The sequence below is a fragment of the Hipposideros armiger genome, unplaced genomic scaffold, assembly GCF_001890085.2.
Source record: "Hipposideros armiger isolate ML-2016 unplaced genomic scaffold, ASM189008v1 scaffold_920, whole genome shotgun sequence".
Lineage (NCBI taxonomy): Eukaryota > Metazoa > Chordata > Mammalia > Chiroptera > Hipposideridae > Hipposideros > Hipposideros armiger.
The window spans coordinates 143969-170571 of NW_017732270.1; the positions used below are offsets into that span (position 1 = coordinate 143969).

At 38.1% G+C, this 26603-nt stretch overlaps 1 protein-coding gene across 5 annotated transcripts in view; it reads right to left on the reverse strand.

Annotated features, from left to right (window-relative positions):
• Positions 1-532: 532 nt before the first annotated feature.
• The window catches only part of GHR (growth hormone receptor), a 234468-nt gene continuing 208397 nt past the window's right edge, over positions 533-26603 (reverse strand). For all 5 annotated transcript variants that reach the window (XM_019630530.1, XM_019630525.1, XM_019630528.1 and 2 more), the window contains 6 exons: positions 23561-23733; positions 18721-18899; positions 12833-12998; positions 10538-10628; positions 3865-3934; positions 533-3542 (listed from right to left, as the gene is read on the reverse strand). In XM_019630530.1, the coding sequence (XP_019486075.1) occupies positions 2574-3542; positions 3865-3934; positions 10538-10628; positions 12833-12998; positions 18721-18899; positions 23561-23733 (1648 nt within the window). In that variant the 3' untranslated portion in view covers positions 533-2573. The remainder of the gene's footprint in view (positions 3543-3864; positions 3935-10537; positions 10629-12832; positions 12999-18720; positions 18900-23560; positions 23734-26603) is intronic.

Genomic DNA, 26603 nt, shown 5'->3' on the forward strand with positions numbered 1-26603 from the left:
TGCTTTATGGGCTTACTGCTCTCTCGGGCTCCTACACAGCCTCCCTTCCAGGACTGGCTTATCTGCTTCCCATGATGACAAGTAGCTAGTCTGACAAACTGACTTGTGCTAATGTGGGAATGGTAGGGGGACAGCTGATTTTCCTCCTTCCAGGCAACATGCTCAACCTAGAAATGTAGCTTAAAGACTCAAGCATCACTCTACACCGCCCCTCCCCCCCCACCCCACCCCCGGCACACACACACATCAAGCAAACTATAATGCCTCTAAAACACGACTGTAAGAGCCTTAGAGGGCACAGTCCAGGCAAGCCAGGCTATTCTGGGCTGGGCTCCTGTTTCCCCAAAAAAGAGAGGTAGGGAGCTGTCTCCTCTCCATCTATATATTCCAGCACATAACAAAAGACTCCATTCTTCTTGTCAACGTGTTTAAACCAATTGCGCTAAGGTCCCCTTTCAATGGGAAAAACAGCTTACAGTCTGCTTAGGATGTTTTGCATGTGGGTGTTTGATAAGAGAAGCATACCGTCACGAATCCAAGAAAATAAATTTATTAAACTTTGAAGGAAAAAAATCCACAGACATAAAGAAAGTTAAATATAAACTGCAGGACACAACTAGTCATACTAGTGAATAATGGCTTGTGTGGCCAGCAAAGTACCAAAACGACATTCTGAGACTGATTGAGGTATTTAGCTATTTTTGGCTATAGAAATGTTGTCAGCCTATTGTGAAATAGTAACATAGTTTTCCCAAACACAGTTTTAAGTTGAATTAGGTTCTACATTGATGAAATTTTTATATGAAACTAAATTATGTAGCTATTAGAGAAAAACCATAGCAGCAAGGTAGCAGAAAAGCTATTAAACATCTATGACAAAGTAACATGTTGAACTTTAAACACCCAATTCTAGCTTTTCACTGTCCTTGCAAGAAAAAGGGAATTTAAAATTACCAACCACTAGGCTTGTTTCCTAAAAAGTTCTGAGCTAAATGGCAAATGCTTAAGTTAAAGCTAACTTTAAAGTTTTATTAACCTTTTAAAAAATACTTAAAATGAGAAGCATTCATTCTTCAGTGAGATAAGATTTTTCTCTTTTTGATAAACCTCGTGGGAAGCTATCACAATGCTCCTAATAATGATGTTAGGGTTATTAAGGGATTGAAAATTTTAGAAAGTTATAAATTACTCAGGCCCCTTCTTCTGACTACCTGCTTTGGGGCCAGTCCACTCAGAGGGGAAATAAAAAATGATGAAACATCTTCTTTTACTACTTTAAATAAATCCTATATAAGGTTTGGTGAGGAAGATAGTTTCCGCTGTTGGTTTAAGGAGATTTTGAGTTATCTGTGGGGATTTAAAATCTTGTTTCTTCTGTTTCTTGTTACCATAAATAATGAGTATGTGTCTGGCTATGGGCTGTGACACAAAAACCTATTTCTTGCACTTTTTATTCTGTTATTTGGTTAACTTCACTTCGACCTGCTTCAACATACAAAACGCTTCTTGTACCTCACTCCCTTCTTAGGTAACTAGGAAAAAAAACCAAGCTGTGTTTGAGGAGATCCTGTTGCAGAGTTTCTAGAGCTTTCCTCTCAGGATTTGCGTGCCCTAAAAAACTCAGACCCTGTGCAACTGCCACCCTTCAGCATCCCAGTCAGTATGAACCAGCCATAACTGCTACTTCTCTCAGTATGTAGTGCTCTTGCATGAACCAAAGTTTGGGTAAGAAAGGGTTTTTTGTTTGTTTTTGGTTCATGATAAGTTGACCTGTGCAAACCTTTTAAAGTTTTCTAAATTAACAAATATTTGTTTAAAAATTCAGGTAAGACGAGCATGTTCCAATAATGTAAGTAATGACAAACATTTTGGAAGTGTTTAAGTTTTGGGGAGGTATAAAAAGGGCCATGTAAGAAACTAATCTGTTTATTTGTTTTTCTTTAGGTATACTGACCAAAGCATGAAACCAGCTTTAGGCTGTAGTTGCTACATTCTTCAGATGGGTCTGCATGAACTACAGTATACCGTGTATAGTGTAATATAAAATAGCCATGCTTGAAGTGTAAATTATTAAAAATATCTTCATCGATTTTGTGTCAAAATAAATTTTACATATCCAAACTATTTTTGTCTTCTTATCTATAATTTTAGTTCCCAATTGTTTAAAAAAAATTAGCCTGTGCTATCATTTGCATTCGATTTTCCTGAACTGCAAAAGCCACCTGATATTTCGCTTTTTCAAAAAGCATGATTTACTATACATTACAAACACAGCCATTCAATGCTTAGCATCACAAAATTAACACCCACAATAACAAGACAATCACTGCCACTAGACAGTCTTTGAGACAATTCTTTAAAATATTTACAATTCACATCGTGAATATCTATCTGATTAAGCGCTCTTATTTTTTTTTTAATATCATGTTTCAACATTTCAGGAAAAGGCATTTAGAATCCACACCTCCCCATCCCCTGCCACAAAAGATTTAAACATTGTTTTGGTTTAAGCATTCATGCCCCAGTCAACTCTTTGCTATTAAATATTTAGCTCACGAGAAATCAAGGAAAGGCTACGGCATGATTTTGTTCAGTTGGTCTGTGCTCACATAGCCACACGATGAGAGAAACTCCTTATCAGGCAAGGGCAAGGCAGTCGCATTGAGTACGAGGCCCTGTGGAGATTGTACTATATGAATGGAGGTATAGTCTGGGACAGGCATCTCAGTGCTTCGGGCCTGTTCTGCGGTCCCAGACCTCCCAGCAGTAGTGGTAAGGCTTTCTGTGGTGATGTAAATGTCTTCCTGGTTAAGTCTTGGCTCTACACGTGATTCGACCTCGACGTGAGGGGCCACAGCGATGCACTTTTTGGCATCTGCCTCGCAGAAGTAGGAGTTGTCCATGATGACGTTTGCTTGGCAGAATGAGACCACTCCTGGATGCAAGTCACACTGGGGTATCCCTGCCTTATTCTTTTGGCCCGGGGAAAGGACCACGCTCCCTGCTGGTGTGATGTCGCTTACCTGGGCATAAAAGTCGATGTTTGCCAGTGAACTTGGATTACTTAGCTGAGTATGGGCAGCTTGATGGGTTGACTCAGTTCCACCAATGAGAAGTGGTCTTGGTTTGTTTTCCTCTGCTGGGATAACACCAGGCTCCTGAGTAGCAGGGGTAGCATCATTAGAAGGGGGATTGTTTTGAATCTTCATGTCAAGGCACAAGAGATCTGCTTCCCCTTTTAATCTTTGTGGCTGAGCAGCCTCTGAGGTACCATCACCCACATCACTGGCATTGAAATCAGTCTCCAGAATGTCAGGTTCATAACAGCTGGTACGCCCAGAGTCATCATCCTTTGCCCCAAGGATATTGAGTGATTTCTGATGGTCATTGCTTAGAAGTCTGTCTGTGTCTGATCCTTCAGTCTTTTCATCAGGGTCATCAATATCTAGCTCAATGAATTCAACCCAAGAGTCATCGTTGTAGAATTCAGGTTTATAGTTGTGAATAGCTAAGATTGTGTTCACCTCTTCCAATTTCCCTTCCTAGGAAACAAAGAAAATTAAAATTTATGAAAAGAAACTCATAATAAGTGATCTAACAAATAACATTTAGAGACTAATTATGGTCGCAATAAAAACAATAGCAATGGAACCATATAATAAAAAAATACATTAGTGAAGAGTTTTTAAACATATAAGACAGTCTCATAATGTTGAGATGTAATATTTTAAAAAATTTTTCTCCAGAAAGAGTACAAAAAATGGAGTGTGTTCCATATAGCTTGCAAAAGCTCTCAACACAAGACAGTGCCCTTCAGGTATCATTTAATTAGTGTTCTTATAACTTAGATAATTCATTAATTACCTTGAATAGATCCGGATCAATTCCTTTAATCTTTGGAACTGGGACTGGGGGTAGAATCAGCATCTTAATCCTTGAAAACAAATAAACTTTTGGTTTGACATTTCTTTTTATTTTTAATTAAAGTTTATTGGGGTGACAATTGTTAATAAAGTTACACAGGTTTCAAGTGTACAATTCTGTAATACATCATCTATATATCACATTGTGTGTTCACCATCCAGAGTCAGTTCTCCTTCCAGCACCATGTATTTGATCCCTTTTACCTTCATCTACCCTCTGGTAACCACTAAACTATTGTCTGTGTCTATGAGTTTTTGTTTCTTCATTTGTTTGTGGTTTGACATTTCTTAAAAGTTGCACATTCTCTTATTTCAAAAGATAGAAATAAAATATTGGCAGTACTATTACTTATTCCCAATATTCTGGTAATTTCTAAGTGGAATATGGGAAAGAGAAGGAAAATATTAAGTAGTAAGTGAAAAGGAAAAAACTATAGAAGAAAAAAAGTGAACAAAAACAACAAAAAAGCCCTCATCTGAAGTCAATTTAAATAAAATGTGGTTTTCCTATAATCTTTTTTTTTTTAATGTCTTTTATTGACAGCCAGCTTTAGTATTTAGGAGTGAGAAATTTAATTCGATCTGAACCAGTTTCAATTTCAGTTACAAGAAAGGTAATTTTAATGCACATCTTATTACTAATTTGCAGAGATGAAGGAAGGAAGGAAGGGCCAATCTACATGAAGCCAATTAGGGTAGACTAGATAAGTTTGCACCACACAGATCACATTAATTATGAAAGTATATAAGATGATCTCGTTAACCTTAGTGTCATTGCAGGGTTCATTTCAGTTGGGACAGGCTAAATTTGAATTATCTCTAATCAGTATGGGTTTATATACACAATTCTAAGATGCACTCAAATTTTCTGTTCCAAATATTTCAATTATTTTCTGACTATAATTCATTTCAATGTCTATCCTGACTGTTTTGACTATAATTCATTTCAATGTCTATCCTGACTGTTTTGAGCCTTGTTGTATCACCAGCACTTAGAGAACAATTCCTGGCACATAGAAGGTGCTCAGTAAACATTTCTTGAATAAATTTGAATAAATCATTTACCTATTTTTTAAACAGTGTAACTAGAGTTCTTTTATTTACTGAGTTAAATATTTTTTTAATTTAAGTATAGTTTGCATACAATATTATATTGGTTATATTAGTTTCAGGCGTACAATATAGTTATTAGACATTTTTATACCTTACGATGTGAACATGCCACTAATTCTAGTAATCATCTGTCACCTCGCAAACTTATCACAATATTATTGACTATATTCCCCTTCCCATTTTCACCCATCCCTCCAAACCATTCTGGTAACCATACCTTTGGTCTCTGTTTCTGACTCTGTTTTTGTTTTGTTTGTTCATTTGTTTTGTTTTTGGTTTTTTTTAGATTCCACATATAAATGAAATCATACAGTATTTGTCTTTCTCTGCCTAGCTTATTTCACTTAGCAGAAGACCCATGCTGTTACAAATGGCAAGATTTCATTTTTTATTGCTGTGTAGTATTTGAGAGAGAGAGAGAGAGGTACAGAGAGAGAGTACGTGTGTTTGTATGCGTGTCCCACATCTTCTTTATCCATTCATTTACTGATGGACACCTAGGATGCTTTCATATCTTGGCTATTGTAAATAATGCTGCAATGAACAGAGGGGTGCATATATCTTCTCAAATTAGTGTTCTTGTTTTCTTTGGATAAATACCCAGGAAGTGGAGTTGCTGGGTCATATGGTAGCTCTATTTTTAGTTTTTTGAGGAACCTCTATACTGTTTTCCATAGGGGAAGCACCAATTTGCAGTCCCACCAAGAGTGCACACAGGTTCCCCTTTTTCCACATCCTCGCCTACAGGTTTTTATTGACCTTTTGATAATAGCCATTCTGACTTGTGTGAAGTGGTGTCTCACTGTGGTTTTCATTTGCATTTTCCTGATGATTAGTGACTGTGAGCATCTTTTCATATGTCTTTTTCCATCTGCATGTCTTCTTTGGAGAAATGTCTTTTCATGTTCTCTGCCCATTTTTGATGAGATTGTTTATTTTTTGTTATTGAGTTATATGAGTTTCTTAAGTATTTTGGATAGCATTTCTAGAGTTTGTTTTAAAATCAACATTGTAGCTCCAGAAAAAAAAGCTCAGAGATTATAAGTCCAACCAACTCATTTTACTGTTAATAGAAAAAAAACTCTAAGTGTCAGAGATGCCATTATTGGGCAAGGATGGTCACCTGATTTTTGGATATTGGCTGATATTCTACTCAATGTGAATGGACAGTCTAGTCTAGTCTATTCAATAGGGAACCCATCTTCTAAATATTTCCATTGCCTTTTTACCTAAACCAAAGTATAAGCCAAATTCCATTTTATAAGTTGCTTTGAGTAGCCTCCATTAGGTTTACTCAATGGGACAAGTAGTAAGACAAATTGTTACTTATGAATACAAGATACAGGAAAAATATAAATTATTAATTATAAGTACGACTTTTTGAATATCTCTGATAGACCAGGCACTGAGATATATTTTGCACTAAACTGTGGTTCAGCCAATTATGGCCAATGGGCCAAACTTGGTCTGCCATCTGTTTTTGTAAATAAAGTTTTATTGGAATAAAGTCATATTCATTACTTTACATATTTTCATGGCTGCTTTCATGTCATGGTGGCATAGTTGAGTGGTTATGACAGAGATTGTATGACCCAGAGAAAGCCTAAAAATGTAGTGTTTGGCCCTTTCTAAAACAAGTTTGTCAGCCTCTGCACTAAACAGTTCATGAGGCCCTTATAACTACCAAGGAGGCAGGTGATATTATCTGTGGAAAGATTCAGAGCTTTAAGGAACATGTCCAAATCATGCATTAATTCTTGGCATAGCTGGGGCTCCAATCCAAAGCACCTGACTCCAAAACCTCAGTCCTTGCTTTCTGCCATGCTGCTCTTATTTGGCTCTGAATCTTTAAATGAATATTTTAAATGTTAAAAACATGCAAAAATGTAACATAACCCTATTATAGGAAGCAAAGATCTCCAAATGTCTAGTGCCTGACTTTTATGTATGCCTCTCTTCTTTGAAGGCGATGACACATTTAGGCACATGTTGGTAGTCAACTTTCTAGGAGTTGCAGTTGACCTTCTGCCAGGGTGGCCAGTCTTGTGCCCTGTAGGGCCCAAGCAGGTCATACAAATGAATGAAGCAAGGCAACTGCATTGTCATAGGAAGGGATGGAGAGGGTAACAAACTAGAGCATATATGCCCTTCCCAAATGAGACAGCTGGCCTTGTGCTTCAGCGTATGTATGTTGCCATGCAGGAATATCAACCCAGTTTCATTAGAACTTTCAGGTTTTAAAGACAATCTGGAAACCTGAATTTTTGTGTAAAAATTCCCTACACTTTATAGCAAAATCTTTAGTTCAAAATCCAGATATAACATACAATAACAAAACAGAGATCGGCAAGCTGAATTTGGCTTTAGCTTGTCAGTTTGCACTTGTGTTTTATGTTGATTCAGTTATTATTATTTTTTCTGATTAGTAATAGCTTGAAGGCTGGGGGTGTGTCATATGGTGGGAATAACAGAGTACAGAATAAAGATAACCTGGCACGAAACTGGGTTTGCGACTTTGCTATCATTTCATTCAAATCCAAATTACATTATGAATTTTGTTACAGTTGACTCAATTATCTGAATTAAGAAAAGGAGAAGTGGGGCCGGCCACGTAACTCAGTTGGTTAAGAGCATGAGCTCTGAGCAACAGGGTTGCCGGTTCGATTCCCACATGGGCCAGTGAGCTGCGCCCAAGCTGAGCTGCCACCAGGTGGCAGGATGGCTCAGCTGGTGAGAGCACTTGCTTCTAACAACAAGTTTCCAGTTCAACTCCCGCATGGGATGGTGGGCTATGCCCACCCACAACTAAGGTTGAACACAGCACCTTGAGCTGAGCAGCTGCACTGCCGACAGGTGGCCGGATGGTGACTGGACTTGGGACTGAGCTAGCTGTGCCCTCCACAACTAAGACTGAAGGACAACAACTTGGCTGTTCCCCTCCCCAAATTCCCCAATAAAATCTTAAAAAAAAAATAAAGAAAGGGAAAAGTGGCTTAGATTGTGGATTCTCAAAACTTCAACCAAAGACATGGAGGATGTGGAGCTTTTTACAGCCCTAAGGTTATGGGGAAGACTGACATAGCACCTCCATCTTTGGAGTATTATTTTAATTGTTAGAACTACATGTTCTTTCCACACCTGCTGACAACTATTTTATACCATTTTCCATTTCATTAAAACATGAAAATTTAGAAAATGATAAGGATTTAGTGGCTAAATTAAAAAAAAATTTTCTACAGAGAACTTTAATTTAGCACAGGAAATTTGGAAGCACAAAAAAGATTTCAAAAGAATTTTACAATTTGGTGATTTTGACCAAGCTTTATAGTTAAGAACTTCATTATTCATAGAAAATACTCTTTTAGACAAAGGTTAATATGTTTTCTTTGAAATCCTATTTGTTGAGAGGATACTTTTTCTCTGAAATATTGTTAGTTAGTGTAATTTAACTACATAACAAATTTACTTGACCTCCACAATGACCTGAAATTGACAGCTAATGTTAAGAGTAAATTACTTCATATGCATAGTGGTTTTATCTATTGCAGTTACAAATAAATCAGCTCTTCATCTATACAGACCAATGAATTCAAATTAACCAACAGAATAATTTGGCTCCTTTGTTGTTGACATTACTTAAATATATAAATTACTTAATTTTCTAAAAATTTATTAACTTATTTACTAATTTTTCTTAAACAACTGAAAACTGGGTTGTCCTGCTTTACAATAGTTGTGTTTGTAAAAGAGAAATGTTGCTAGAAAGTTAGGTGCAAAATGAAATTCTAAGGAGTGAATTTTGCTTTCCCATTGGTTGACATTATGAACTGGAGGTGACACTTTACTAAAAATAACCCTTTTTGCATTCACTTGGAGACTTTTAGCATGTTTGACACTCTAGAACTCCAGTATTCTCAGAATTTTTTTTTCTATTACAATCCTGACTTAATGTTGACAAATGCTATCGGGCTTCAAAATATAAATTAAGGAGCCTGCCAAGTGGCTCATTGGTTAAGAGTTGGCTTGGGAGTGCGAGCTCTGAGCAGCAGGGCCGCTGGTTTGGATCCCACATGGGCCAGTGACGCTGTGCCCTCTACAGCTAAGATGGTGACCAACAGCTCAACCTGGAGCTGGGCTGCTGTGAGTCGCCGGTGACGGCGTAGGCTGCAGCCCTTGTGGCAGTGAGTTGCCATGGGCTACCGTGTGTAGCCAGCAGCCAGTGTGAGCGGCCAGCAGCCGCAGTGAGCGGCCGTCCAGAAGCCGGCGACTGATCTGCCTCACCCAGGAAGAGCGCAATGATGGTGCTAACTTGGGCCAGTGAAGCAGCGTCCTCACAACTAAACTGAAGAACAAAAGGACAGCAACTTGTCTGTTCACCTTCCCCGATTCCCCAATAAAGTCTTTAAAAATAAATAAATTAATTAATTAAAAAGCTCTTACAGTATATTCACATAGATCCTACTTTGATTTGTAGATGTTTCTTGGCTTCAGCTGGAGAACTTGTCTTCCATTTTAGGTGAGGTAACCAATCATTTTGGTTTGCCTGGAACTGAGGGATTTGCCAGGACAAGAACTTCTAGTGCTAAAACCAGGAAAGTCCCAGGCAAACTGGGAGTGTTGGTGATGCTAGTTCTAGGTGAAGGGGCAAGATTAACTCATGGGACTTTAAAAATACTCTAAATGTAAGAAAACTGGCAATCAGTATCATTAATTTTTTTCTATATTTTGTATTAAAATTTCTTGTAGTCTGTACTGAGTTTCTTTCAGGAAGAAAAACAGAATGATAGATCTTATAACTCAAAGGAAATTTAAAGGTCACATATTTTCTAATACCCTCATAAAACCCATGAGCACATGGAGGCCTAGAGAAGTTAAGAGACTCAAACAAGATCAAACATAGTGGCAGAATAATACCTGGAACCCAAGTCTTTTGACTCCAAGAGAATGCAGAAAGGAATCTCTTCAAACAGAATTTTAGCTGTGTTGACAAATGCAAGTGAAATCATAAGTATCCACATAATGGAAACAAAATTGGAACTCACCTGAAATTGCCATCATATGAAGTCTAAAAAGTTTTTGTCAGATTGATTTATCTAGGTGGCTTTAGTTTGCCACCTAAATTTTTTTGTACATTAGTACTGTGTCAAATTCAGCCAAAGGTGTAGTGCTACCTTATGGTCCTGAACGAATGGGTCAACTTATTCGGGACTTTGGAGAGGTGGAAAGGCAGCTCTGAGAAAACTGTTTTGTTAAGGAGACACGTATGACAAGGTGGCAGTCACTGGCCTCAGCCTCTTAATGTCCTATACAACTTCCCCGATAGAACTAAAACCTGCAAATTCTCTTTGACGAACACAACAAAGTGGTAAATGTATAACAGGAGATATTGTTTTCCTGGGTTAAAATTTTCACTCATGATTCGCAAAAGAAAAATATCAAATAACAAATGGAAACACATAAGAAATTGGCAAAAACATCAAGGTAGACTATTTCACACCTACCTTTGCTGTTTAGAAAATATGAATAAAAATAATATCACCATTAGTCCAAATATTCCAAAGATAATAATCAAGAACCATGGAAACTGGAAATCTGAAATACATGAGAACAATAACTCACTCTTAGGATTATGAATAGTTGAAATTTACATTTCACTTCCCGTTTTCATACAAAAACACTTCCTAATTTGTACTCTTCTAGTAAAGTCAGTGATGTCTCTTGATAACCACTGAAACAGAATGCAATGCTTTAGAAGTTGTTTCTGTTCAAAAATGACTTCTTCAAATCCTTTCACATTAAAAATTCGAGAGTAAGATACAGCATACATTTGAAGCACAATCCACATTTATAAAAAACAACTGCTGGAAAGCATCTTATGTGTTCATGGTGTGTCATTAAAGGCGTCAGCTCTAGGAAAAAGTGCTGCTGGTTAACACACTACTTGACCTAAACATTGTCTACTTGGTTCCTTTTTCTTTTCAAGGTGTGCGATATTTTTTTATCCTCCAGATTTAGGATCTATCAAAACGATGGGGACAGAGTTTTTATTTTTGAATCATGACTGAAACTTTTCAGACATGCAGAGCACATTATTTTACAGCTACAAAAAATTCCTTTGACAGAAGATCACCATGAGGGCTCCCACTTTCAGATTTTAGTATACTTTGTAGCAGATTTGTGGGAATCTGTTTGTAAAACTTCTTTTTTATTCCTTAAAAACAAATGCTTACCAGCTGCCTTGCAGCTGGTTCCCAGTATTCCTACCACATTGGCAGAGGTTAACTGCTTTTTTATTTAAGAAAAGAGGTGGAATTAGCCTTAACATTGTTTTATGAAAAGTAGGATTTTAGACTGTAATATTATTTCCTTGTTTTAATTTTCTTGTTCATTTATTCAAATCACCAAGGGAGATACTAATGGGCATTTAAAGAATTAGTGGGGGCGAGAATACCATTTGTATCTTGTGGTACTTATAATTTTAGATCAGTGACATATTCAGGAACACAACACAAAGCTAGTGCTTCATCATCATCTTCTTTTTTCTTTAACAAGGAAGGAAAAGCCAATTCAAAAAAATTTATGTTAAATGAATTAAATGCCATCACAATAAGCTTGAAGAGTATGTGGCAAGTGTACTTTTTAAACCAGAATTTCATTACATCAAATTGTCTGAAACAACAACCCTGTTAAGTAGAGCTTAGAAAAAAATGGAATTATAGACATTTTCATTGAAGAGTTACTGTATTTCCCCATCTATAAGGGGCACACTTTTTCAAAAAATTTGGGGTCTAAAAACTGGGTGCATCGTAAAAAATTCTACAACAATGAGCGCAAAAAAGTGGGAAATGCAAGTAAAAAAACTCTACAACCACTGTATAAGACGCACCCAGTTTTTAGACCCCAAATTTTTTGAAAAAGGGTGTGTCTTATACATGTGGAAATATGGTATTTAGTATCATGAATTCTACCTGTACCATCAATGCAAAAACATGAATTTCATTACTCTGTAGATTGTGATTGTTTCATTAACAAACCTCAGCTCCTCATATGGCCCTGTAAACTTCTGTCTTTCATGGAGATGAGCTATAGCCAATTCTCATTTGAGAGTGATAATAGTTTATATACTTAATATTCATTATTAAGCAGTATTCTTTATTTTTGTATCCAAAAATTTTAATTCTTTTATTCTGAATTCATAGTTTTAATTTCTTCAAAATTTAATTATGTTCACATTTCTCTTATATAGGATCTTCAAATGTTCCATGTCATTCTTGAGCATAACTGGCACACTACTTATTAAGCCTTCTCCAGGTAAAAGCCACCTCAACTTTGTAAAGCCAATCAGCGTCTGCCTCTGACTTTACATGCTGACTCAATATTAGGCTTTCTCTTAGATGCCTCATATTACATCCATCTTTATAGATACAGAATTGCTTCATTATGTACTTGAAAAACATTTTTTTCTGATTACAAATGCAAATAACTCATTGCAGAAAATTTTAGAATTATGCAAACATATAAAGAAAGAATCACATGAAATTCTGATATCTACAGATAACACCCATGAATATCTTCCCCTGTCTAACTGGCACCCACCCCAGGACTTTTCCTGAATTAAATAATTCAAAAACTAAATCCTTCTCCTTCTTTTTCATGGATAATACCTGTTATAAAGAGGTCTCTCACCCTGACATTTGATGCTAATATATGTTGATCTTGATAACACCCTAATGGGAATGTATCACTGTATATTGATGAAAGTCATGTTGGTTGCCATTTTAATCTTTTATTTTTACCTTCTTCACATGCCAGTGGGCTCATCTGAGGAAGTGTTACATAGAGCACCTCACTGAAGTCGCCATATTTTTCAGAGTTTCGTTGTCTGGATCTCATGCGCACTTCATACTCTTTATCTAGTCTCAATGAGTACACTGGAACTGATGTTGACGATACGGGGTCCATCTTTTAAGACAAAATATAAAACATATTGGTTAGAGAGTCAACAACTCAATGCAATAAACTGTACAAGGTGTTTCTGCATTTGTATTCAAAATGGATTTCTGTAAAGTAGGTAATATTTAATGAACTGGCGGGGGGGGGGATGTTTGTTATTTAAGGAAAGCAAGATCAAGGCAAATAACTTTACAAAGAATCATTTGTTAAATGGATAATAGGCCTCAAATTTATATTGATATAAACCCAAAGATATAATAGACTTTTATAGAAATGCAGTGATATCTTTGACTTAGGCTGTCAAATATTCTAAGAGCAAAGCATAATAAAATTATTATGGAAAATGACAGAACGATAAAGAAGACTATAGATATGTCACCTACCCTTTGGGATATTACAATTTTGTAGGAAGACATAGGAACAGAAAAAACAAACATTTTCACACCAAAACAAATCATAGTCATTCTTTGGAAAGTCTGGGTAGTCTTTCATAAAATCATAGTTGTATTCATTGAACTTCCAAATAATTCTATTAGAAGCAACTACTTACCTAATCTGCTTGTTCTAGAAGGCTTAAAGCCACCTCAAAATATTGGGTTGTTGGAAAAGTCATGAAGCAATTTTGCAATGAAAAACATAGAAAAAATATATCATGACTTTTCCGACAATCCAATAGTTTGCTATTGAAAATCTGCAAAGAAAAGTCACAGGAGTCTTTGGTTAATTAACATCAGGGTCCCATAATCCTTAAGGTCAGGATATTCTTTTACCTTCCTGGGGAAGGGTAGGTGAGGCTACTAGACCTTTAAAACATGTTGCTATCAAAGAAGTAGACCCAATTAATGGTAGTGTTTTCCTCTAAGTCAAATATTCAAAGCAGGTATTCAATATGTGTTTTTCATGTGGTTTCTGGTAGAATACCTTTGCTCCTGTTTATAAAAAAGGTGAAAACTCAGTTTTCAACAGCATCGATTTTTCACATAAATATGATTCTCATTTGTTTTACTATGTCAGAAGCTAGACCTTCAGTGTCTAAAACACATTTTCCTTTCACCTCAGCTAATTTTAATTCACAAAGTATTTCTTTTTTTGCCTATGTGTACATGAGATGGTAATTTTGCATCTTTTAAAGAAGGTTATTCTTAATATATGGAATATTTGCATGCCTAAAATGCTTTTCTAGAGGTAGGATTCTGAATATTAAATTTATTATTTTCCTTAAAATATTTCAAGTCTGTGCTTTTATTCTTGAAGCCCTAATTTCTCTGTCATTGTCACCAATGATATTTCTTTACAGATTTTGCTAATAAGAAAACCAGAGAGGGGCTCTTGGTGATTTAACCTATGGTCCCCTCTCCAACTTCCCACAACCCTCCACGCCAGCCATACCACACTCAGATCTGCTTATATGGTTCCTGCTGCGACACTGAACTCTGCCACCTGCCTGTGAGGGAACACGTTCTTGGTGAAAGTATAGTTGAACTTCTAGGACTTTCCTGGCACTTTTCCTTACTCTGTCTTGTTAGATAATACACATCCTATATTCCTCTTATATTTTACTGCCCAGATTTCTCTATTAGACTGCAAATTCTTAGGGGGCAAACAGTGCCTTCATTACCTTTGCATTCTCCAAAGCCCAGCACAATACCAGGTCTACAGCAGGTGCTCAAGAGATACCCCATACATTGTGGATAATTCTATGCCACCACTCATAAAGTCTTTAAAACACCATAAATTCTTAAGTTGGTTTAGCAGGTAAATAGTTGTAAGCAACTACATGGTCATCAGTATCACTTTTATATTCAAAATGTAAATAATTTAAAAAAAGACACAATAATACCAAATTCAATATTGCCAAATGGTAACGTGAATTTCTGATGCAAGCAACAGATACTTGCTTTCTCCCCCTCTATTTCTTTTTATGCTTATGACACTTGTGCTCATAAACAATTAGGTTGTGAATTTCTTCCAGAGAGAAGTCAATTCTTATGGATAGGCCCTTGATATACATGACAATTCTGTCTGCTTATAAATACCACGAATATATGGCTTCGCTCATAAAAAGTAAGTAAACAATAACTGATCCCTTTGGATGATCTAATGTGATTTTTTTTCAGCAGGGTACAATGAAAAGTGCCACAAAGCCATATTGGGAGACAACCCTGAACAGTCCGTTGACTGAGCCCCACACTCCCTAGCACCTGGCTCAGGGTAAATTTCTTATCTGTGCCTCGGCTGAGACATAACTACATGCCAGAGACATTTAGGCTTGAAACTATGATCAATAAATGTATGAATGCTAACATTCTGATTTACATCTTTGCTTCTTCTAGGTTGTCAAACGTTTTTGTTTCAGGACTCCTTTACACTCTTCAAAATTATTGAGTGTCCTACAGATTTGGTTTATTTGGGTTATAACTATCACTTTACCATGTTAGAAATTGAAACTGAGAAATTTAAAAATGCTAATTTTAAGAATAAAATAATAAGTTGATTTTATGGTTAACATGTTTTATAGAAATTATTTTATTTTTCAAAATAATACAATTATAGTGAGAAGACTGACATTGTTTTACATTTTTGCAAATCTCTTTAATATCTGGCTTAGTAGAAGATGGCTATATTTTTATATCTGCTTGTGAATTAAATCTGTTAGGATGTGTTGTTTTGGTTGAAGTGCATGAATAAAATCTGGTCTCACACAGATGCGAGATGTAATCAAAACATACAATGAATGTTTAAAAAAATTATTACAGTAAAAGACACATTGCCATTAGTTCCCCTCAAAATACTCCCCCATGCTTCAAACACACTTATCCCATCACTCTTGCCACTTTCTGAAGCAGTTCTGGAAGTCCTCTTTTGTAAGTGTCTTTAGTTGCGCTGATGTGGCTGCCTCGATGTCCTGAATCGATTCAAGACGTTTACCTTTCATGGTGCCAGAACCAGTGAATAAGGTGGATGAGGACACACCGTAATGTTTTAATCTGACAGAAATTGCTGTACCAGAAGCAATGTGTGACATGGAGCCTTTCTGTTGTGATCACAAAATACGGTGAATGATGCTACTGAGGGCCATCCAATGGAAAGGCAGGGATCTTCAATATGGAAAGCCGTGCATCGAACCTTAGTAACAGTGTGTGACAAGTTTCAACTTGCTTGGTGCTATCAGTCAGGTGTGAGCTACAGTTGAGAGAAGTTGTGTTTTTAAAGTGTGCTGTAAATCATCCTCCATCATGACAATGCTCCATGTCACACATTGCTTCTGGTATGTGGCAATTTCTGTCAAATAAAAACATTACGGTGTGTCCTCATCTACCGTATTCACCGATTCTGACACCGTGTGGCATGTGGCTCTTCCCCAAAGTCAAAATGATTCAGGACATTGAGGCAGCCACAACAGCACAACTAAATGCACTCACGAAAGAGGACTTCCAGAACTGCTTCAGAAAGTGGCAAGAATGATGGGATAAGTGTGTTCGAAGTGACAGGGAGTATTTTGAGGGGGATTAATGGCAATGTGTCTTTTATGTAATAAATTTTAAAAATTGCAACATCCACCATATTGTTTGATCATAGTTAATATGTAGTGAGGAAAAGGAGGATATTCTAGTAGCTTTTTTAGATAATTGTGGGTATTCCTCTTTAACACTAACACCCAAACTCAATAAGCGGTATTTTCTTAAAGGTCAGTTGCCATGTGTAATCTGAAACTGTGTCAATGAATCTTCTGTACTGTTACATTAAAATTTACCATTCCATTTAGTACTTTGAATGGATCATGTCCCCATGCATGATTTTGGGTACATCATGTGTTAGTCATCTGGAAAATATTGGTTCACTGAGTTATGCAGATTTTCTAAATGTATGCACATTTTACTATGTAATATTAAAAAAATCCCTTGTGCTAATAGTATCACCATTGATCTCATCAGGAAAATCTTCAATGATTGAGAAGCTATCAAGCTTATGGTTGCATAGAAAGTTTTCCAAAATTCTAATTTTCCCTTGAAAGCTAAATTTTTTCATTGGCGATAAATACTGTCAAGTTTTTTTTTTGAAGTGATAAGTTCACTTCATTCTTTTTCAAGAAATGTATGCCAAATATTTGCCATCCCAAACATAAATAACTACTTATATTTGTTTATCAGTTGTTCTTGCAAGTAACAATGGTGTCCCAAATGGTGTTCCAGGCAAAAAGCAGCTAGCTCAGCTGGCATCTCAGCTATTTGACTGTCTTTTCTCAAGACAACCATCAGTACCTTGGTATGCAGAAGTGCTTTGTGTGTACTTCTTAAGTGTCACATGGAATATTAAAGAGCTAGGTACTCCAAGGTCGAGATTTAATAAAATTAATAATTTTTACAGCTTCATGAATGGCAGTCTTATGTGAAACTGGCTCCCTCCTTTCCCCTTCTTCCTGCAAGTGCTTGGTGATGAAGAATAGAGTGACTATCAGTACAATTCGTAGTACTGCCTTGATTTGTGCTAAAGCAGTAATAGCTTTCCCATCATTGCTTTTGTACCATCAGTGCAAATCTCAACACAGGGAAAAAAGGAACTATTTTAGTATTATTGTGGAAATTGTCTTGACCTTGTGGACTCCCTAAAAGGGTCTCAGGAATCCTCAGGGGTCCACGGTTCACACTTTGAGAACTGCTGCCTTGGGGTACCTAGCATAGTGCCATGTGCACAGTAGTTATTTCAATACCTTGTTGTTGAATAAATGTTGGACTCTGGTCTTGAATTTAAAAAGTCATGTTTGACTCAGCATCCAACCAGGCTTTTTTTGCACCAAGTTACAGGACAGATATCTAAATTAAAGTGATGCTGAAAACAGAACCTCAAAGCCCAACATTTAACTGTTCAAAGCTGCTCCAAATTTAGCTTTCTTTTAATGTCAAAATCAGCTTGTTTTTTCAGCAGTTCACTGAATGGACAGGGCCTGGTGTCTCAAAATTCTGGCTGTGCCAGGCTGCTGGGCATGACCTCATGACCAGCCAGAAACCACTTGGTTTGGCCAGGGCTGTGGCTGTGGTCAGACTGATTTAGAATTAGTTATATTGGGAGCAGCATGATAATCCTGTTTTTGTTCTTGTTGTGTGCCATGTGGAATTTATCTAAGTGCCTAGTTCCCACACACTTGGCAAGGAAATGAGGAGTTCAGAGGTCAACCAGTGTCACGCTACTTGCCTACATAAAAACCTCTTAGCTTGATTCTCCCCTAAGGTACTTAACGAAACATCCTTTTGAAACCTCTAAGGTTAAATGCCATCCCTCTGATCCCCTCCTGGATTCACTTAAGAACTTATTTTAATAGAGGTCTTGTAAGTAGTAGCAACTAAAGTCATGGGAGAATATTTAGCCAACGCTCACTGTTGACCTTGATCATAACCTTCCCATGTTTAGCCACATTCCCAAATAAGTGGCTGAAGTATACAGTTTTGTTCTAAAGTCAAACTGAACACCCGGAGTGACTGGGGAAATAGTTTTCCTTTCCTTCCACAGGCTTCCATCTAAGCTCCATGTAAGCATCTGCTGTTGGACAGAATTCCAAGATGATATTTTACTGATTACACTGGTTTACCTCAAATAAGAAATTATGGAGCATATAGCATGTGCATGTGATATTAGGTCAAAAGAAAGTCTAATTATAAATGAGATGGGGCTGTTGAAATTAAACAGAGGAAATGGAAAAGATTTTTAAGTGTGAGAGGTAATGATACCTTACCATTCTCCACTGGGTCTCGTTTATTTCTTTGTACTGCAGCTCATACTCCAGGGCTATCCATCCCTTCTGAACATCTGCATTGGGCGGTGGTTCCCATCTCACTTGGATGTCCGCATGAATCCCCGTTAAACTGATATTCAGTAAAGTCCAGTTGAGGCCAACGGGTGGATCTGGTTGTACTGTGCATTTCAGTGGAGAGTTAGTGCACAGAGAGACACAGTTGGGTATTAATGGAATGCTTTCTTTTGAAGAGACCAAATTACTTTATACATTTGTATTATTCATACTCTTAATTCTTCTAATATACCTATTAGCATATTCTCACTTCCGGAGAGTATCATGTTTTGCTTAAGGATGATCTGCTTTTAACTCTTAAAAAAGCCCATACACAAAGCTCCTTTTCGAGTCTAAAATCTGATCTATAAGTTTTCTTAAAGACCTGCCATGTTTTACATTTCTTTTAACTCTGATAGAATTAACGCTTTGGGATTTGGGTAAAGAAATTCATTTTAACTCAAAACTAAAGGAACTGAGTCAGAAAGACCTACAGTATTTAAACATGTGGTTGTTTTGGAACTAGGGGTAGAGAAATCTTTTTTTTCTTCCAAAATGTTTATGACTTGGGGCAAGGCCCTTGCTTTGTTCATTTCTGTATTGCTACTAGTACAATCCTTCCTAACACTCAGCAAATGCTCCTTCATTTGTCGTCTTCTGGACACACATGATCATTTCTTCAGGCCTAAGAGGAAGGCACTACACTGCTCTTTCAAATGGTGATGATTCAGTGTTTTCTGTCTTGCACTTGGCTGCACATGAATAATCTGAAATAGTGTTCTGCTTGGTTTCTACAACATACTGTACAATCTCAGGTAGATCCGTTGCATTCTGCCTATTAGGACCACAAAGACCACAATTTCCCAAAGGCTGATGAAGAGAAATATGGACTCCAAAGCTAGGAACTTTATCTAAATTTATATTCTAGATAGTTCCCAGTAAATTACTGCTAGTTAGGTCTTAGTATGGGGGTTTCCAAAAATCACTTGCAGATACAGAGTAAAATTTACTTTCTTTTCTACTACATGCAGAAGGCCACCTAGAGTGTCTTCAAGTCTGGGTCCCCAGGGTTGATCAGAGATAATATACGCTGTGAGGACTCTTACTGCCTGTTAAAACCTGGTGGCCGAAGAGGGTAGCTCTTGTATTCAACCAGAGTGTAAACAATTGCTGCAAAAGAACATGCTATTGGCCACTGTGGAGTGGACACCACTTAAAAAAAAAAGTCCAAATTTGACTAATCATGACTACATTTTAGAAATTAAATTGGAAGGATTTGCAAAATAGCTAAGCTACATATGCCACATATTGACAGTAATACCCCTCTTTTCTGGATTTGTTAGGGACAGGTGAATTCTTTTTTTTATTTATTTATTTATTTTTATTTTTTTATTGTTAGTTTCAGGTGTACAGAACAATGCAATCGTTACCATTTTCACCCTCACAAAGTAACAACCCCCCTCCCCCCATCCACTGCCCTCCCACCCCCGATATCGTGCTTATCTATTACAATTCCATTGAATCATTTCCCCGCACTCTACTCCATGAGGGACAGGTGAATTCTGATAACTGAAGCTTAACCCTTTAGGTGACTGAACTATAAAAATGTTTTGCTGGAAACATTTTCTAAAACATATTACTCATGTTGCATCTTAAAAATCTCCCCACTTTAAATAGATGAACAGGCTCCTTTTGAGGAAGGCTCAGTGTCACCGTTTTAAGCATAGGACTCTCCCTCACCTCTACACATACCTCCATGTGGCACACTTGACAATGCCTCTGAGATGTTTAAAAAGCATCTGAGACAGAATACATTTCCAAACGAGCCTAGTCTTTGCCCCAGAATTTGCCCCTCTTTCACCTTCCCTCTCTCTTCATCCTTCCAGTTGCGCAGGATAAAAACGAACCCTTCCTTGACTCATCTTTTTCTCGCCACCCTACATTCTGCCTGTTATACTTTCAAGGCATTCCCAGAACCCCACCACTTCTCACCACCTGCACCTCTATAACCTGGTCCTAGCTATAATTTTCTGTCCATCTTGTACATTCACCTCCTAAATGGTCTCCTCTTGAGGTCTTTGTCCCCCGTCAGTCTATTCTCAGTACAATCCTCAATACGGTTGGCACAGTGAGTATCTTCACACTTAAGTTAGATCATATCACTCAGCATTTAAAACCCTCCAAAGGCTTCTTATCTCACTCCAAGTGAGAGCCAAAGTCATTACACCAGCTGAAAGGCTAGATCTCTGGATCTAGCCTCATCGTCTCCTCCTTGCTCACGCTGTGCCAGCTCCTTCTCTCTGAGCTGGTCCTCGAGGGAGGAAAGGCATGCTCCCACCTCAGGATCTTTTACCCTTGTGGTGCCCTCTTGCTGGAATGCTCTTCCCTAAGATACACACATGACTGTCCTCTCATTTCCTTCTTTACGCAAGTGTCATGGTCTCTGTGAAAGCAATAGCTTTCGTTGTTGAAAAAAAGCAACATCTCTGGTGCTTCTGTTCTCCTTCCCTATGTCATTTTTGTTCATAGAATTGTCCCTTTCCACCCTGACTGGGATAAAATCCCACCAGAGCAGACATTTTCTGTCCCTAGCACCTAGAACATGCCTGGTCCAAGGAAGAGACCCAATAAATATTTGCTGAATAAACTGACTAAATGACAAATGTCTAACGAATATATTACTTTAAATCTAAAGAACAGCCCTGTGAGGTTGTAGTAGAATACATACGTAACACACGAGGGCATTGAGGCTTGTGATGGACAACGTAAGATCCTTTAGGGTCGCCTCAGCTCTTTGCTGTCTCTCACTCTCAGCTCCCTCCTTCTCTGCGACTGCTGTAACTTTGCCCATCCTCATCTTTCACCCTAATTATCACAAATGCTTGTCTCTTTGAACCTCTAATCTGTACTACCCCAATCTACCCTCCAGACTGCAGCAAGATGAATTTCCCTAACATTTGTAGCATGACAGGTAGCATGACAGTTACTGTATAACTTTAAGATTAAGAGCATAGGCTCTGGAGCTATGCTGCCAAGGTTCAAATCTCAGCTTTGCCTACTAGCTGTTTGAACTTGAGCTAGTCATTTAACTGCTCTGAGCCTCAGTTTCATCATTTATAAAATGGGGGTTACAATAGAACCTATCTCACACAGTTACTATATCTGACCAACCTGACCAATGATAAATCCTTTGTAAGTGTTAGCTATCACTATCCTCAGGTCAGTTCCATGCTTAAATACCCACGAATGTACCCGTTGGCAGTAAGCTAAAGTTCAAATTCCTTTGTCAGCTATACAAGACCCCTGATGATTTCTCTTGCCGACCAGTCTTGCTTGCCTAACTGCTCCTGGATCTTTGAATATTCTGTGCTGTTTGTTACTTTTGGAACTTAGTTGTTTTTGGAAGACACAATCCATTTGTCCACCTGGAAACTCCAACTGATGCATTAAGAAGCCACTGAACTGTCACCATCTCTGTGCAGCCCTTCCTCGTCCCTTGGGCCTAGTCAACAATTTGTGCTTTGACCACCAGCTAGGCTTGCTGTGTACTCTACACACCTTGAGTCCCGTACCTACTGTGTTGTATTGCAATTATTTGTTATTGTTTATTGAAGTTATCTGTTCACACGTCTGTCTCCCCAACTTGACTGTATCTTACTAATTCAGGCACAGTGCCTGAATAGTGCCTGGCTCATGGCAGGCGCTCAGTGAAAGTCGGCCAGGTAAATGAGTGGGGCGGGCTACTGGCCGAGTCAGGGTCAGACACCGGTTTTGACCCTGTATTCTCAATACAGCCACTCAATGGCTATACCTATTGATGTCAGGACATACACTAAATAGTCTCTCTAAACTATATAAATGTGTTTTCTTCTTAAGTTTTCTCAATCTTCTTCCTCAACGTCAGGCTATCAGATTTACTTATTTCTGTCTGTAGCTTCTAGCCACATTCTCAGTCTCTCCCAGTCAGCTGATGCCTAAAAAAAACCACATACTAGAACAGCATATGTGAGAGCACTTCCAAGGAATTCCTATAAGCAACAAATAAGCTTTTGTGTATAAATTTGAGGCACCAATGTCAACTACTCAAAGTCATTCTTTGATTTTTTTTCAATTTAGCTGTTTATACTTACTATAGTTTAAACATGAACATTCCAATTATAGTTGTTTGTTTGTTTGGTTCTTTTTTGTTTGTTTCATTTCCCCTGTGTCCATATGATGGGCAAGGGGTAATCTGTTTGGATCTTTCACTTAGTTCATTGAGCTGATTATTTCCAATGTTTGTCTTGAGATCTTATAAACACATCTTTAAACTGACTCGGGCTGTTTCGTAAATGTAAAATTCCAAAGTAGCTATGCTTTGTGATGAAGAAAATCTACACATTTATTAGAGTGATGATAGAGATCAGAGGCCAACATGTTTCAGTAGACCTGAATATAATAAACATATCACATAATGAGGAAAGAAGGAATCTTAGGAGTACACTAAGTTTGTCCTTTGCAGTGGCACACAAGAGTACAATTCAGCTGAAAGACCTCCTCAAGCAAAAGACTCCACAAGGCTCCTATTCTTTTCTTTACAACGTTTACTGCCAGATTCTTTTACATTAGAGCCAATGGAAGTTCCCCTGACCTTTCCCTCTTGTTCACCAGCTGAACTCATGCCCTGTAGACTTCCATCCACCCCTTGAACACAAAGCCTTCCCACGTGAATACGCTTGGATATTGCGGGCTTCCCCGCCTACTTAATCTAAAGCCATGTCAAATAAAACACAAACCTGTGATTTACCTATTTCCTCAACATAAAAGCACTTTTGATCCACAATATCACCATTGCTAGTTAGGTTGATACAGTAGGGTATCCAAATGGAGGTATAAGATGAATTAAAGTAACAGCTGTTTTCTCCAGCGGAGACATAATCGGGGCATTCCTTCCATTCTTGAGTCTGTTCTTGAGTGCTCCTGAAATGGAGGGTGAAAGAGGGTGAATTGTTCAAAAACTCATGCCATAGCTTAGTCAAAGTGAGGTGCTTGACAGTCAGATGCAATAAATTGGAACACAAATACTTATGAGCAAGTATTTTAGTGGTGCCACTTCCAAGAAGTATTGCATCTGTAGGCACCCTCAGTATTTGCAGACCGATAGGGGGCCTTTTGGTACTTCTGCCTACAGGAAAAGCACCTGTTCATTGACTGCGTATGATGTGCCAGCTCCTGAACTAAGTGATTCATTGGTAGGTACTTTATTACCCCATTATACAGATGAAGGTTTTGAGGCTTAGGGAGGTTTAAAAATGCCCTTCATTAAAACATGGCAGGCAGTCAACTCCCAAACTATAGAGATTTCCAGAGAACTGTGAGTCATTAGACCTGGGTGTTTCCCTAACTCATGGTGGAAGGAACCAAGGCACACTGATGGCGCTCTCTAGGCTGAGTGACACTAAGGTTTGGGTGGCTCTGAGATGGAAAATCCGCTACCACCCTACTCTGAACCATCCCATGTCCATTGCCTGATGGCTGTCCTATGCTTGGGGGAGCTCTGTTGATGCTCTGAACTCTTCCATACATACTTCTGACTTTTTCCTTAATTGCATGAAGAGCCATGAGAACATTTCTAACACGCTGGACATCCAGGTGACACTTACGGGAATCAACATGAGAATCCTAGCCTCTCTCTCCCATCCCAAAAGAGAAAAAAGGCCTTAACCCAGAAATTAAAAAATCTTTCAAAACCCAGCAAGCATTTTTCTTTTCCATTTTGTAACTAGGAACGGACACTTAATTATAGTATATATAAAAAAAGCGAAAACAAACATTGGATAAATTGAATCAACATGTTTGCTTATGAGTTCCTTTTTTTTTTTGGTTCCTCTACAAAGAACAAGTTCCTCTTTTCTTATATCTTGTATCAGATAAAGACAAACAAAACAAACAAATCACGGACGATAGATGGGAGAACACTGAATATATCAGAGAAGCTACACTTTCACATTTACATTCCACTATAAAGTTACTCATCTCTATCCCACTCCACACAAAGCATCATTTACCCAGATGACTTAAAACAACAGCAGGATATGTGTTGAATGGAAATGAGATGCCAGGAAGTTCACTGTGGGAAGGAAGTCTGAGTTTAGGGAAAGGAAATTCCCTGGTCTGCTGCCAGGGGGACCTGAACAAAAAATGCAGAGCAATCAAAGGGTTGCTCAGACTCAAGTGCCCCCTCAGCAGGAACGGAGCAAACATGTGATAGAAAGGGACACAGCTCTCCAACATCCCAGCTGTCTGACTGACTGACTGAATTCAGCAAGCCACCTTTGGGAGTCTACTATGCAAGCACTATATAAGCATTATATCCAGCCCTAGCATTGTGTGGACATAATGATTAAAAAGATTTGGTCCCTACCTTCAGGCTAGAAAAAGACTCAGAAATTACATTCTGAGTACTTTTTTGGTCTCCTGCATTCATTCCATTGATATTTAATAAGCACTGATTATATATAAAACACTGTGCTGGGCATTATGGGGGATTTGCGTGTGTCTAAAGAATTGCTCCTGTCTCAGGGGTATGATTGGAAAACTGTATCACAAAGCAGTGTGGGTAAGTGCTCACAGATAGTGCTCTTTAGTCTCCCTAAGAGTTCAGAAGAGGGAATGGTTGCTCTGGCTGTTCATGGAAGGCTTCAAGGTGGAGGTGGTGTTTCTAGCAATCTTGAGGATGGGTAAAAGTTTCACAGATGTGGCAATAGGGAAAGGAAGAGAGAGAATAGAGTGGTCAAAGGCATTGAGGTAAGGAAGTATGGGCATGAATGTGGTGAGGGGAGCAGGAAGCAATGGAATAATTGGGAAAAACTTCCTTAAATTAGAATTGCTACTTGGGTGGGATAATTCATTATTTGCTTATTATTCATTAGACTATCAGGTGAGAAGAGGCTTTATAAGTCAAGGAGATATAAAACGCCAGGTAATTTGTGGCAGAGGAAAAAGGCATTAGGCCCAGGTGTGAGGCTGACAGGCCAGATGGGAGGTGTGTGAGCATTCCTCTGGGGGATGGGCGCTGCCGGCTGTGGGGAAGGCAGGAACTGGAAGGAGGGGTGAGGAGCTGGGAGAAGACACGTTTCCTTTACAGCTGTTTCTCAGGCTGATCTGTTTGGCACTAGGAAGAAACTTGTGCAATATCAGGAGGTCCTTGGGACAGCTGCTCATCAGCTGTTGGAAAGTACTTGGAATTAAAATGGCAGAAACACCAGGGTCTGAGATAGTAAACTGTTACTTAAATTCTAGTTGAGATTTTTAAGAGCTATATACCCTTGGATGAGAGGAAGATTCATCCCTGATGGGAAAAAAGTAGATAGAGGGTAGAAGCAAGGATAAGTGTGTGTGTGTGTGTGTGTGTGTGTGTGTGTGTGTGTGTGTGCACGCACACATGTGTGCACACACACACACACACATGCATTTATAATAGGAAAAGGATTTTTTAAAAAGTTAGGGATAGGTGGGTCATTGAACTATAGTGTGGTTTATTTTATCTTGAGTTTCACACTAAATAAGAGTACATTACAGAGTTTAACAAGGTTGTACATAAAATGGTTTAACAAGATTGCCCAGAGAATGAGGCTTTCATATAACAGTAGAGGGGATATCAAGTGTATTTAGCATAATCAATAGTATTAAATTTAGTATTAAAATGTCCTAAAGATGCAGGCCAGTGCTTAGCAGGTCTGGGTTTGTTATAGGGAAGTTAGCTCTGTGTGTTGAACACAGTTTCTCAACTTGGGCACGTCAGCACTCTGTTGCCATGGTGACTGTATAAAAAAACCCTGTTTAGATTA